The sequence below is a fragment of the Lissotriton vulgaris genome, chromosome 3_1, assembly GCF_964263255.1.
Source record: "Lissotriton vulgaris chromosome 3_1, aLisVul1.2, whole genome shotgun sequence".
NCBI lineage: Eukaryota > Metazoa > Chordata > Amphibia > Caudata > Salamandridae > Lissotriton > Lissotriton vulgaris.
The window spans coordinates 2,050,916,519-2,050,932,350 of NC_141689.1; the positions used below are offsets into that span (position 1 = coordinate 2,050,916,519).

Consider the following 15,832-nt stretch of genomic DNA (forward strand, 5'->3'; position numbering starts at 1 on the left):
ATCCCAGAGGCAATTTGTAAAGCGTTTACGCAACACACTCACACAACAGCGACACACTAGGCTGTAGCCTCTGCGGTCTATGGTTCAGAGCTGTGGGGAGGTGAGCACACCATTGACCTGGTAAGGGCAGAGAATACGTTTGTGAGGGACTTGGTCGCTCTCCCGCTTTCTACACCTTTAAAACCCCTCTTTTTAGACATGGGCAAACATTCTATTGCAGACGTGGTGCGCCTCCGTCCTTTTCTGTTCTGGGTGCGCCTACGAAGGACACCAGAACTGGCAAACTATGCGTTGGTCCTGGATGAGCTGATCACCCTGAACAGTGCAAACAAGATACCGTGGCTAACCAAACTGAAGCAGCTGGTTTTGAAGCTAGGTTTGGGTGAATTTTGGACTACCCAGTCCCCTCCCCACAAGCAAATCATCAAAAAAATCTATTGGGATTGGGTACAGGAGGAGGAAATAAAATACGCAAAGTGGGGGGCACTAACGACCCATTTTATGGAATTCAAACCTTGTAAAAAACTCGAGCCGTTCCAAGATTTTATTCAAAACCCAAGGGACAGGTCTCTCTTCCTGAAAATGAGATATGGGATCCTACCCTTGAAGAAGTTAACTGAGGGATGGAAAGGAAGGGGGGGGGGTCATGCCCACTCTCTTAGCTGCCCTGGGTGCCCATGCACAAGCAAATCTCTTCCCCACTTCTTGTTCGCTTGTAGGGCACATAAAAGACCGAGAACAAAATGGTTAAAACCGGTATTTAGAGAGCTGGGTGTGAGAGAGTTCAGAACTGCTTTGCGCATTCTCTTGTCAGATGCTACATCTATGCTAGTTGTATGTGGGGTTGCTAAATATCTAGCCAGTGCGTGGTCTATCCGCGCAAGACTGTTGGTTGATGACAAGAGATAGGCTTGGGCTGCCAAATTGATGTATATACCCACTGCTGCTAATGTATTATTGAATTTTTCTGTTTTAAATGTAAATATTCTGAATTTTATCTTTTTATACTATGGCAAGAAACGTAATGAATAGTAGATTTTTTAAATATGTGTTTACATGTTTGTATTGTTTGTACTTTTATGATATGCAAATATCGAATAAAGTAGTACAACAACTAGGCACACCACAAAAGATACTCCACACAAGGTTATATAAAAATAGCCTTTGGTTTATCCATAAAACAAATTAGAACGTAATCACATATATACACTGTGCCACCTGGCACTTGGTATGACTTGACAGGGTGTTGTATTTCTATCTAGGACCCTAATTCGATATTCCCGATTCATGCCCTTATGCGGTTATAATTAATAATATCCTTATAAAGGCATAAGAATTATATCCATATTCAGTAATAGCCCATGCAGTCCAAAGCACAGCACGGCAACTCCCATGGACTCCTAGAAAGCACAACGCGTTCTTTAAACAAACCAAGGCTCCAGCTGCCCGGGAAATTCCCCCCTGCTTTTGTTTTGATTTGAACAAGAACTCCTGGAGTCCAGAAAGAACTGTTAGTTCTTAGTGTCGTCTTATGTCCAACCTTGCGTCAAACCCGGCACCTTTCAGGTATAAAATACCAACAGTTGCCTTAAGCAAACACACAGTGGTTTGGAGCAGAGCGGCTATCTACTTGCCCGAGAGCCCAGCTGATGCGAGAGCCCACGGAAGCCGCCCCTCCCCTTTGACGCGCTGGAGAAGCTACTTTTTCTCACGCCGAGAAAATCCAACTCCGCTGTTCCCGAGTCACCCTTGCGGGTTGCTGGGAGATCGAGTCCTGAAGAAAGAGATACCAGACCTTCCACATTCTATTACCAAGGTACGGAGCTGACTAAACCCTTAAGAGAATTCTTGATTCAGATTCTTGGCAAAAAACAATCTTAACCAACTTAACTTAAACTGCTACTTACTTACTCCTTCCCAAGTATTAGGCTTAGGTCAAGTACACCGGGGTAGGCGTAGTTAGAAGCACCAGTTGAGTACGTTAGTCAATGGTTTTATGTATGTATATATTTTATCTATTTTAAAGTATCATATGGCTAAGAAACCATATCTATGCTTTTACAGTATTATTTCATAATACTACTTTTACTGTAAGCACTTTACTTCATGATAAGTATTGCAATTGTGGCAATTCATTTCTCTTGCATGAGATAGAAGACTACTCAATAAAATAACACCTTTTATTGAAAACGCCCATCTCTCTATTTCTCTGCACTCTGGTGAAACTAAGTATGCACGATTGAGTGAAATAGCTGCCTATTGTTTTCACACAACTCTAGAGATACACTCTATTCTGAGGGAGCAAAGTTGTCATGTTTGTATGGTTGTCAGAAGCTAATCCCTTCTTGTCTAAATCCGGAGAGTTAACTCTTTCCTGAACATTCGAGAAAGTTTCTAGTGACCTCTGAGCTAGCTGGCAAAACGAATTAAGTCTAATATAGTCAGTAGAGACCTAGTCGACCTCAGTCCTACGTCTACACTGCTGTTTATATTATTCCAATGAGCAGAGCCTATTGGGAATATAGGAACTACACTACAAGGGATTATATACATCACAGAGCCAATCGGACCTCTCATACCGTCACATACAAGGCCAATTGGGCCAGTGTAATCATCATCACATATAGTTGGGGCGACCAGTATGTACTGGTAGGTTGGTTCCTAGCACAAAGCATTAGACGTAAACACAGGAATGGTATTCACATAGCACACTAGGTAAACCATCAGCCCCAGTGCCCCATAGTAACCACTGGTCGGAAGGCACATAAGCACCTTATGCCTACACAGACTTAGTATCTGAAAGAAACAGTTAGTTATAGACTCCTTACCTTCAATCGGACTCAGACCCGTCCACCTCAACTCTTTGAGATTAATTCTCTTCCAAACGATCACGCTTCGGACTGGTTGCCAGATCCCGCAGGTCGGGACCTCTGAACTTAGCCTTGATACACTCTGCTCTAAGGCCCAGCTTAAATCACACCGACTACTTTGTATTCTGACCCCGGACCACCAGGAACTCCTATCCTATCCAGCACTGTTTGCTCTTCAACCCAGTCCTGATGAAGATCCAGATTAATGAGGATCGAAACGCAGTCGACCATTCAGCGCAATCTTAGGCGCAGCATACAAAGTGGTTCTTCCAAACTACAGTCAATCTAAATTAGAACAAAGCTCCACAATTCTACTGGAACCATATTTATTTACTCCCTGTATATATTTATGCACTAGTCACCATGCACCGTTTATGCTGATTACATTGTCACTTGCGTTGCCACCTTGTACATCACTTGCACACCTTGAGCACCAAGTACAATTAGGGTTGTATTATTTATTTAACTACAGTGCTGTAACAACTGTAACTTGCCCATCCTGTTTGTGGATAAATATGATGCCATGAGCACATTTGCAATAACTAAGTGTCTCCTTATTTCTTTTCTGACAATGTCTACGACATATCCGTTCTAATTGTCTTCCATTAATACCAGTTGGGATACTACATGTTTTTCTAGATTACCTACCCCAATCCCAACGTGGTTGATGGGTTTTGCTCCTGTGTTTTATACAATGCTTCTGTCTTGGGCAGTGAAAGGACTGGACTGAACTTTCTGCAGTCTACTTTTGTGAGTTTCTCCAAGGGCTGGAGGTAGAGCTTGCCCCCTGTTTAAGAAATCTCAGGAACAGCATAGACTTCAAGCACTTCTACCCTCCGCACTGGGGACTCTGTTTTTTGTGCTGCAACAGAAGAAAAGAACCCCGATGCTGTCCACGACGCTGCTGCCAACTCAGTGTCCTGAAGGCACCGCAGAGGGCACTGCCGCAATGCTGCACCGCGAACCCGGTCTCACCGACAATGCCTTCTGAGGCGGCCACTGAGCCACTGCTCGCACTGTGACCTGTGGGCACCGCACTCCGCACCGCCTTGCTTCACGATGACGCCTTGGAATCCCCGACGACGACGCTCAATGCCGAAATCGATGCCGCTGCTTGCACCGTGGTTCGAGGGCACCGCTCGTAAAGTTGCACGACGCACCACTCTCATCCCACACCGCTGCCTTGGCAAAGCGACGCAGGCGCCATCTACTCCAGTTCGTCCACTGACGACAGCGCTTCAGCCACGACGACGCCACTGCTTGCACCGTGACCTGCCAGACCGCCTTCACCTCGCACAGCAACCCTGTTCTCACCGACGACGCCATCTAAAGACTACGCCACCGAGCCGCTGCTCGCACCGCACACTGCACCGCTGCACTTCGCACCGCAGCACTCGACGCCTGCCGACACCAGCGCTCCTGACTCCAACTGAAAGGAGATCGAACTGCAATGCGTGTGACTTCGAGGGCCCTGACGACTCCTGCCCCGACCCCTCGAACAGCCGCCTGCGGACGCCGTGCTTTCGGAAGCGCAGCGAGAGGTCGCAGACGCCCTGCATTTCTAAAAGCTACTGTTTGCAGGTCTTCCTGACACCGTAGCTGGCCTGCTACTCCGCGGTCAGCCAGAATTTTGGATTTGTTTGCTCACGATGCCGTGATAGCCCTGGACGGAGCTATCGACATCAAGGAACTGTTTTTCAAGCATATTTTGATATCTGAAGATTTTTAAGTACTGTATTGTGGATTTTTATCGTTTTTAGTCTTGTCTTAAGTATATAAAAATATTGGATATTTTTCTAAACTGCTGTGGTATTCTTTTGTAGTGCTTACACTGTATTACTGTTGGTTATGTGCAAATGCTTTACACACTGCCTCTAAGATAAGCCTGACTGCTCTGGCCAAGCTACCAAGGGGATGAGCAGGGGTTATTTTAGGAGTGGAACTCCCTTATCCTGACTAAAGTGGTGGTTTCTACCTGGCTTTGGCACATGCCCTAGCCTACCAAAAATCCAATTTCTAACATCATGCCTAATAGGTGTTGTGCTTATAACTGATAAAAACTGCAGTTATAGAGATGCTGCTGAGATTAAAATAGTAAATCTCCTCTGTTATTTTTCTATTAGACTTGACATCAAACAGGGTAGATGGTATGTCCTGGAAACCAACTATGATCATTGGAAGGCACCGTTTGTTCTTGATGACCGTAGAACCCCGGGAATGAGGTGCATGAACAGGACAACACAAGAGGTAATCTGAACAACTGGTTACTCAAGCAAAATATGTTGTCTTTTCAAATGTAATATCTCTTAGGGTTCTTCACAATGTACCTGGCCCATATCGACCCATGTATTTCTAACATATTACTTTCATGCTATCTTGGAACACTTATTCCCATTATAGTACTGTCACTATAAATGAAAACAAGCATTCCAGCGTAGATCTGTCATTCTAAATAACGGGTACATATTCTGTTCCTGCTAGTTACTTTAAGTATTTTAGCCGGTTACTTGCCACCGCTGCCTGTCTAGAAGAGTATTGCATGCAGCATAATATCACTGTGAAAACACACGTTTAAAGAGGTCTCAGTGACCTCAATCGTCATATTTTCACTATCAACTACTCTCCTTTTGTTAAAAGGTGCTTGGCTTCTTTAAAGTGTGTGAATTTAATGTAAAGAATGTATGTTTTTGTTTAATAAGCTTGTGTGGATTCACACCAAAATGTAGAGGTGCACATGCTCTCGTAGATACCACACTTACAAAGATACACAATGAACACTTGTAACTGGTTGGATGTGGGTGGGTGCATTGATGGATGTTTCATTGCTCACAAGAGGGAGCTTCATGGGTGGGCTGGATGATTGGTGTGGGTGCATATATGGATGGAAAGTTTCAGGAGATAGGTAAGACTCTATACAGCCAAACCTGCAATGTGTGTGAAATCAAACACCCATGATGAGCTTAGTCCACAAAGAGCACTGTTCACAAAACTCTAAACAAACTATGTGTGTCACCCAGTTTCCCATGAAAGTGCTTCAAAATTAGGAGTGCAGCGAGCGGTTTCAAAATAAACACAAACTCTCAAAAGCCTTCACGTGCCAGAAGATCTCTTCAGATGTTTACTCTAAATTAAACTATGAGTTTACATTTAACATTTTACTGCTAATACATATAGAAAATCCCCAGTTTTCTGAATATTTCATATTTGCAGAAATAAAGCAAATCAGTGTGTTCTGTTAAACAGAAGCGATGTGAAAAATGCAGTTTATATGGGTGTGGTATTGACGTAGGTGTGCAGTAGTTTGGTGTTAATGTTAAGTAAGGTAAAGCTCCACTGCTCCAACGTCTAGAATGTGGTTTTCTGAACAATGAGCAGGTGATTCAAAGCAATGTTTATTCTTATCTGCTAATGATTTAAAGTGAGGCCAAGATAACTGGTCATGGCTGCAACATAGTGTGTGATCAAAGAACAGTAGAGCATCCTGTATGGAGGGGTGGAGTTCATTGGAACTCCAGCATGGAAAGAATTTAGGGGTGATGAGTGTTTGTTACCAATAAGTTTATTTGTGATAGTGGAGACAAGCGATAGTATACACACAGTGCATTATTAAAGGTAATATAAAGAGATGTGGTAATAGAGCCTTGCATGATGGAAATTGCAAGTGTCTTATTTAAGGTTGATGTGCATTGAATGTGTGTGTATACCCGATGGGTGAATAGTATGGATCCGCTGTATTTACTGGATTCCTGAAAACATTTAATTTGTGCAAATCACATTTGAATACAAATGCAGATGGATATACTACATTCAAACTAAAGTAAGAGCAACTAAACATCACAGAAATGTTTAAATGGTAACGCTTGCACATGTGAAATGGAGCACTTCTGGAATACAGACACCACATTTCTGTATCTCGTGCTGCAGGCTCATTGTGCTCTTGGAGGTGTTGTCTGTTGTTGGGTCTTTAATACAGACCGCTTTAGCTATTCGGAGGCAGACCTGATGTATCCAATACATAGCATGTACTTAGAGAGGTATTTGGGACAGCCTTGGGTGGCTTTGTTGTCAAACTCTGTTGTCTGTAGTTGCTTCGATGGCTTTCCTCCCTCTACTTGCGTTTGTCCCACCCATGAGCATTTTGATCTCACATTATTCTGATTGCATGAGTTGAATCCATCCACTGCTGGCTTGAGGGGACTCTTTTCAGGCCTAACTACATATAGCTTAAGATGACTGAATGACCTGAACTTAAAAACAAGGGATCCCTTATGTGCTATTGTTAGAAATGGGGTAGCGTGGTGCAGAACACATTTAACACTGGGGCATATTGTGTCCCTAAATCACATCAGTAGGGCATGGGATCACATTTAGCATGGGGCAGAAACATCTCAGCATTGGGCCTAACCCCAAAACATCATGGCACACCACTTAAACATGCCCTAGGTCGTTGCAGCTGCCCCTCCCACTGTCCCGCGAGGCAGCTGTGTAGAGGAACTCAGGCCAGCATGAAGAGCATGCGAGTCCCTCTTCTGGGGCTCTCAAATTACCAAGGCCCCACTCAGTGCAGTAACACTTGAGCACCTCACCACTGGGACTCTCACAATACTATTGCCCCAAACGTGGCAACTGCAGTCCGGTGCGGCAGTTAAGCAAAGCTACAGTCAGCAAGGGCCCCAGCAATGCGTCCCAAAGGGCCCCCCCACAGAACACTGGACCCGGGGGCGGGCACCGAACCTGTTGCCCGACACACCCCCCAACTCCGCCACAAGCAGCCCCACTCACCGGCTAGTCTCTTCCACTGCTCCTCTTCGTAGGGGCGAGGGCAGGCGGGTTGGCTCCTGATGTCTTCGCGGGCAGGGAAGGCACCGACAATGTGCCTCGGTAGTCCCTGCCCGCCTCTCTCCACACACGGTGATTCCTCGGTCTTCACCTGGGCTCCGTAAAAGTTGCAGCTCTCTCCTGCTGCTTCTGGCAGCCGCCACTACACCCGTGGGGCTCTCCTCTCCTCCCGAGAACCCCGCCAACACCAGCACTCCTCCGGTCTTCACCCGGGCCCCCTCCTGGGACCCGGGGCTTCAGTCAGCAGGTGCAAGGCTCCAGACGGCTTCTGGGGCCTCCCTCCTCTCCCCACCTGTGCTGCCTTGCTCACGAGGGCACTGACCGGCGGGGTGGGCTCCCGCTCCGGTCTCTCGTCACTCCCGGGGCTCCTTCGTCACTACGGGAGCCCCGCAACGTCACCACTTGCTTCCGGTTTCCTCCTGCTTCCGCCCCTGCAGGGCGGGACTTCCTGGCAGTGCGGTAGTCTGTGCCAATCACGGCGCGGCTCCCCATATCCGGCCGGGCTTCGGCAAAGCTTAGCCCTGTGCCTGACTTCCGCATCGTTTCTGCGAATGCGGGGTGGGCATCCGCTGTGTTTCGCACAGCGGCTCTTCCAGGCAGCACGCGGGGTAGGCACCCGCCAGTTTTAATTATGCAAAAGCGCTGCAACACGTGGGGTAGGCACGCGCACCTCCTGAACACGGGGGGTGTTCCACGCGCTGGGATTCCTTCCCAGCACATGCCGGCACACACCAGCTCCTCCCTTCCCCGGGCACTACCCCCTCAAAGCGCTCTCCCTGTGTGGGGGTGCAGGCTGGAAACAGTCACTTAGAATATAGCACCCACCAGATATAGCGCTCACGCTCCTCACCTCCTTCTTCATGGGGAAGTAAGATACAGCGCTCACCCTGCCCTGGAAGGCACAGTCCATGGGAATGTAGCGCTTTCTCAACCCAGCGCTGCAGAAGCCAGACACTCTCCTTCTCCTGGCACTTTAGATGTAGCGTTCACGAGGCGCAAGGTACCACCAGCAGCCTCGGGGACCAAAGATAGCGCTCCTTCCTTCTTCAGTGGCCTGGTAGCAGAGCAGGGCGGTAGGTCCTAGAAACCATCCTCCTCAGTAGTGTGCCACTCCTCCTGTACAGCAGCCTTTACTCCTGCAGTGGGGCTTCCACTAGCCCTGTGGACAGCAGAGGGGTTACAGTTGGGTACAGGGTCCGGCACACAGGCCCATATGGCGGTACCTCCTGGCAGCAGGATCCCTCACGTTCATGTCCCTGCTCTGACTGAGCACATAGTGGCACAGCCCCCTACTTATACGCCCCTCACCCCACCTACCAGACAGTGCCAGAAGCTTCTAGAAGCCTCTGGGGAAACTGGTTCTAACTGGCTCAGGGGGAGGAGTAGAGCACCCTGGGTGCCAGGCTTCCCTCCAAAAGCTGGAATGGCTGGGAACCGAACAACTAGACTGCTAACCCACCACAGTCAGGTGGCACCACACACAGCCATGGCATCCATTTTAAAAGCGACATTTCACCAGGGTGCATTCTTATGATGGGGGAATTATAGGTGCGTACACGATTGCATCACATTTAACATGACACCTCACACCACACATGGCCTACACATTTCTCTACCAAGGGGGAGAAAAAGCAAAAGAATTTCAGGAAAATGGGCAAAGTCCAACAGCTATTATTCAATAGTTCACCTATGATCAAACAGAGTGCACTGAATGACAAGTATATAAATAAGAAGAAAAGTATCACTTGCATTCTTTAAGGTATATATATTTTTTTAAACCTACTGCAGCATCTGAATTATTCCATTGAGATACTTAACGGCTGCTAGCATATTTTTGGAGAGTTAAGCGAATATGGGATGCTTATTTGTAGGTATGCATTTACAAAAACACACTCTGTACTTGTGATTTTCAATGCTCTTTTAGTTTTCGCTTTTTAATCAACATTTTTCAGCATGTTGAAGCTTGGGAGTCCATATGTGTTAATGAGAAGAGCAGTACTAGAAGTCTTAGAATGCAATGTGCTGCTACCTAAAACCCAGCGGCTGGCAGAGGGTATTCTACTTGGTATGTGGAACTTTGCAGCACTCCCCAAGAACATCTTTAGGATCAAATCTTTTTATTGGCAAACAATTAAGCAAATCACATACACAGCAAGCTGCCTACATCCCATTACTGGCTGGCCACGAAGATCCGATGCTTACCCAAGAGCTGAGCCTGACCCATCATGTAGCAGGGATTTCTGCTCCTATACAGAACTGTGCATAGAGACTTAGAACCTCAGTGAATTAGGGTGTGCCAAAACTCACCTTAGTATCCAAAATCCCTTACAGACTAGCAATCCGTGTTTCATTGGTACTTACAAAACCCCAATGATTTAGACAACCCAGAGCATGGACTTAGAACACCTCAGGAAACGTGGAACACATGAATACTCTTTCGTTATACTAACATATCAATCCAGAACGAGGAGTCAATGAGGACGCGTGCGAGTTTGAAATGTTTATTTCTAATGCAGTGTTCTCAAACGCAGTATCTTAGCTAATACAATCAAACGTATTATAAAGATCAAGGTTAAAAGCATAGTTACTATTCCATAAAATACAAAGGGTGAAAGCATGTTAAAATGCAAAAGGAAACCGGTCTCAATAGAACCTCAGTTTACTCTCCCTAGCTAGTATATTATATTATATCTACAGAAGGTTTCTTTGGGTTTAGTTGGACGGGCATGGGCCCATCCAACTAAACCTTTGGGTTCAGTGGAAATGGATCACATCATCTCCTACACCAACACTCTGCATACGGATATTCATCAAGTGTAAAACTTCTGCCTTGCGCAGTGCATTATTAATCCCGCCTAAAACCAAAGTTGGCCACAGCTGCATCTATATTATGTCTAGCCAAAGCGCTGATCAAACTGAACAAGCGCTGTGTGAAAATGGCCTTGGAGGCCTCGGCACTCACTGTACAGACATAGCTTACCAAGCCTGATATTATAAGCAAACATGTTATTCTCATGTAAAGCAAAATATTTCAACTAGGCGAAAAGCTTTAATAACAAAATGTGTTGTGTGCAGAGGCTGCGAAAAGGTAAATGGCGTTTAACTTCTAACAAGCTCATGCGAACATAACACAGTGCAAAGGGAAATCCAAACCACTTGACACCCTCCCTTTTGATCCAAGCACGGATAGGACAGAATTAAAGGGGCAAATTTAGGAATGCAAAGTTCAAGATCGATAGTTCGAACACAAGTCTCCAATTTGATACCTCATTAATAGAGATAAAAAAGAAAAATTATCGTGATAAAAGGAGAAGGGGGAAAAAAATGTTCTCATCCTTTGAACATTGACAGAGTCAATAGGTTAGGGCACAAAAATTGTGTGTAAAAGAATTCAATCATTCAATGAAAAAGTTTCAATCAAGGAAGCCAGACTGCAAATACATCTCATCCTAATAATGAATATGCAAAATATGCAGCAACAGCCTCCATCAGGAAGTCACTGTTATCATCCGAAAATAACTCCGCCATCCAATTTAACAAAGGAAAAGAACGTACATGTTCTTCAATTACCGGAGCCTCTTGCACCATCAGAGGACAACTCTGTGGGTTCTTGAGGAAGCTGCAAGCCAAGAAATCTTGCGCCGCTGCGAACACATTCCAACGACCCAGTACTCCATGCATCGCTTCAAAGGCCATAATCCCTCCATCTAAACAAAGCAATTCATGAGCAACTAAGGGGCTCATGAGCTGATTATAATCCGCATCGGTAGACACCACATTGCAGAGACACAAATCCAGGGCCCATTCGAAGTCGAAACTCAGGCACTGAAAAACAGGCTGAACGCATGTAAAGTAGGAAAATCGAAATGATAATCCATAAGCTGCACTCATTGTGGCAAGAGGCAGCGCACCATAGTACTCAAGCATCCGGGCTCGAAGGAGCCCTAGCCGAGACGGCCCGTCTTGCAACACAGAATGTGCATCCATTTTGAAATAGACAGAACAGCACTAGGACGCCAGCAGCAAGAGCCAGTAGCAAGGGAAATCCACCAAACAGGCTGGAGAAAATAGAATGGAAAAAAGCTGGAATGACTCCGAAAATCTTTTGGAAGGAAGTCACTAAGCCACTGCTTACACTTTAAAAAAGTGAGCCAGCCCCGAAGTGGAGGACGCATTGAAAATAGTATGAATTAATTCACCGAAGTGTAAGGGCAAATCAGTATTTAATGAGGCATGCACCTCTGTGCGGGTGTTTGCCACGTGAAGGACAAATGTTTCACGAGCAGATGTGAGGGTAACTTCTTTCTGGGACAATAGAGCTCTTATGCGACTCATCTTATTGAACTCTGCTTTCAAGGTCGGAATCTTAGGCCAGATGGAAACATCAAGTTTCCCATGCGGGGGTGGATACATTACATTCTTGCAACAAACTACACATTCACTGACTGTAACGACATAAGCAATCCCTTTAATTAACCCGCAGCAATCCTCATTGTTCAAAAGTAAATAACTCCCGTTAGCCAGCAACATGAATGTGGGAACAATTGCAGGCACGGGTGTACCTTTCAAAACGCATGCTAAATTAGGCTCGTTGCAAGAGCCATGTAATTGGATATGTCGACACATTAAGGAATGATCCGGTGTTTCAGTGCATTCTTCGCCATTTAGATAAACTTCTCTTCCCTCCCTAAGACATCTATATGTAAAAGAAGCGACCAGGCTTCATGGAGATAAGAACTTCCTAGAGGCTCGTATCTGCCAATGGCAAAGTACTTCACACAATTTTTAAATGCAAATAAAGGAAACAGCAGTTATTAAACGATGAATAAGCCATGTAGCAGCATTGGCTTCCGCCACAGAAAACGGTAAAGGCTCTAACTTCTCTATGTGTAACATGGAAAAAGAAGCATCCTTCAATGATAGTAAGTGTTGCTTGTCATCAAATTAAAATGGGCAAATAAGGATGGCGCATTCATGTAACGCCACGGCACTTTTCCCGCTTTAAGGGTCTGCAATGTCCATGCAAATTGCATAATGGAACGTAACTGGTTCTGACCGTGATACAAAGTGGACGATTCATCCTGCACAATATCGACAACAGATTCAATGTGTAAATTCGAGAAGAGAGCATGTTAATGCTGTTCTCTACAACTGCTAGCACTTTTTCTAAATTGGCTTGATCTATAGCCCTAAGGCGAGTAGTCACCTCAACCTGGGAAGCGTTCCAGATTTTGTTATAAACAGCATATATCCATCTCTTGGATCTACCTTGAGCCGGGCCTTTAATAAAATCATTCAAATCAACATCATCAGTCAGTTTAGACAAATGCAATTTAACTGACGCCAAGGTAGAATGTCTGAGCCAGTTCTGACACAATTTGCCTACGGAATAGGTAGTCACAGAATGGCCACTTTCAAAACTGGGATCCACCCTGACCTGTGTAAAGCCTGGAGCTAAACCCAGAAAACGATGCTGGCATGAATCAGCACTTCTGTGCCAGAGCAACCAGCCTTCGGGATCCAAACTGGATATGTTAAAGGAGGAATTCAATAATAGATTTTGTAACTCTCTCATTGACAATTTTGTAAAATTACCCCAACCGGAATATTCCTCTAAATCAGGAAAATGAGTATATAATCTTTTAGGAGTAGCCAATCCAAAGCATGTTGTCTGGGAAATTGTAGAATTCAAAAACAACATATGGTTTGGGATGAGGCATGCATGGTGCAAAGCCTCAGTGCCTTGCACTTGCCAGCTTTTAGAACCCCAAACTGATTTAAGGTCAATTGTATCCTTCCACAACTCGTAGCCCCCAACGGCCAACTGGTCTAGAAAGGACTTCGGATACAATAATTTAGTATTGGTAAGTCTAACTTTGGAAATTGACTTTTCAGCCATTTTAAAATAAAACGATTCAGAAAAGGGGGGTGGTGATGAACAGAGTGTCTGAATTAAACAGACCACTCTTACCCAGTTCAAAGATCAGGGCTTGATCCATCACCGTTATTTATCTCACTGCCCCATCCCAGCTCAGAACCTGGCTATATGCAAATCAGTCTGTCCCTGGCCCAGTGCATCATGGGAACAGGGCAGACTAAACTACCAAGCCAATTCTTCACCAGAAAGGAGACAAGCTACCGGGGACCGGTTTCTGGCATTTCAGCCGTCTTCGGCCCGGCTTGCTTGAATCCTGATGGAGCAGTGAGAAAGGGACTCATGTCTGAGTAAACCCTGCCACACCTATAGTGGCCAAAACGATTCAGAAAAGGGGGGTGGTGATGAACAGAGTGTCTGAATTAAACAGACCACTCTTACCCAGTCCAAAGATCAGGGCTTGATCCATCACCGTTATTTATCTCGCTGCCGCATCCCAGCTCAGAACCTGGCTATATGCAAATCAGTCTGTCCCTGGCCCAGTGCATCATGGGAACAGGGCAGACTAAACTACCAAGCCAATTCTTCACCAGAAAGGAGACAAGCTACCGGGGACCGGTTTCTGGCATTTCAGCCGTCTTCGGCCCGGCTTGCTTGAATCCTGATGGAGCAGTGAGAAAGGGGCTCATGTCTGAGTATACCCTGCCACACCTATAGTGGCCAAAAACGATTTAGAAAAGGGGGTGATGATGAACAGAGTGTCTGAATTAAACAGACCACTCTTACCCAGTCCAAAGATCAGGGCTTGATCCATCACCGTTATTTATCTCGCTGCCGCATCCCAGCTCAGAACCTGGCTATATGCAAATCAGTCTGTCCCTGGCCCAGTGCATCATGGGAACAGGGCAGACTAAACTACCAAGCCAATTCTTCACCAGAAAGGAGACAAGCTACCGGGGACCGGTTTCTGGCATTTCAGCCGTCTTCGGCCCGGCTTGCTTGAATCCTGATGGAGCAGTGAGAAAGGGACTCATGTCTGAGTATACCCTGCCACACCTATAGTGGCCAAAACGATTCAGAAAAGGGGGTGGTGATGAACAGAGTGTCTGAATTAAACAGACCACTCTTACCCAGTCCAAAGATCAGGGCTTGATCCATCACCGTTATTTATCTCACTGCCCCATCCCAGCTCAGAACCTGGTTATATGCAAATCAGTCTGTCCCTGGCCCAGTGCATCATGGGAACAGGGCAGACTAAACTACCAAGCCAATTCTTCACCAGAAAGGAGACAAGCTACCGGGGACCGGTTTCTGGCATTTCAGCCGTCTTCGGCCCGGCTTGCTTGAATCCTGATGGAGCAGTGAGAAAGGGACTCATGTCTGAGTAGTGAGCTATAAAACGGTGTTGGATCTAGCCCTGATCTCTTGACTGGGTGAGAGCTTTCTGCTTAATTCAGAGACTCTGTCCCTCACCACCCCTTGTTGTAAATATTTTAAAATAAAAGGCATTTGGATTAGATTGATTAAAATCTGTAAAGTAAGTGAACCTTTTCAAAAAGTTCCCACTGGGTGTAATTTACAGTGAGTCTCCTGGTATTAGCTTTATGCAGGTAGTGATTGCCAAAATGTTGATAACAATACAAATCACCGTAATTAGCTGACTCTAAGTAAAAAATCTTCAGCATCAAAGGCAGCATAATATTTCAAATCAGAAAACAATGATTCAACGGCCTGAACATCCCAATCATCAGAACGTATATTTTGTTTAACTACATCCCCCATAGACACTCTAAGCACATTAGGTACATTTATAACCTCAGTGGGCCCATGAATTTGAAATCGAACCGATTCCCATACAATCCCATCTAAGACAGGCCAAGCTGTGATGTTAACAAAAGCCAAGTCTCTCTGCACTCTGTGCGATGAGGAATGGGGAGCCAAAGTTCCATTTATATGTCGAATGCTAGTTCTCTCCTCGACATAGTGTCCATTGATGAGACGGAAAAAATAAAACACAAAACCAATCGTCATAAAAAGGTAAATCGAAAAAAGCACCATCCAAACATAAGTCCAAGGGGGAATCAAAAAATGTTTTTTAAACAGTCTTGCCAAAACAGATATCTGCGAGGGTTTATTAGATGTGTGGGAAACGGTGTCAAATGAAAATCTGCATTCTGTAGCCAAGCCAGTTTGCAAATCAGGCATCGATAAGTCAGTAGGATAAGTGTATTCATTTTCATCATGTTGA

At 45.4% G+C, this 15,832-nt stretch overlaps 1 protein-coding gene across 1 annotated transcript in view; it reads left to right on the forward strand.

Annotated features, from left to right (window-relative positions):
• Window positions 1–15,832, forward strand: part of ASAH1 (N-acylsphingosine amidohydrolase 1) — a 235,081-nt gene that overhangs the window by 150,980 nt on the left and 68,269 nt on the right. Inside the window, exon 12 of the mRNA XM_086962561.1 lies at window positions 4,994–5,117. Within this exon, the coding sequence (XP_086818687.1) occupies window positions 4,994–5,117 (124 nt within the window). The remainder of the gene's footprint in view (window positions 1–4,993; window positions 5,118–15,832) is intronic.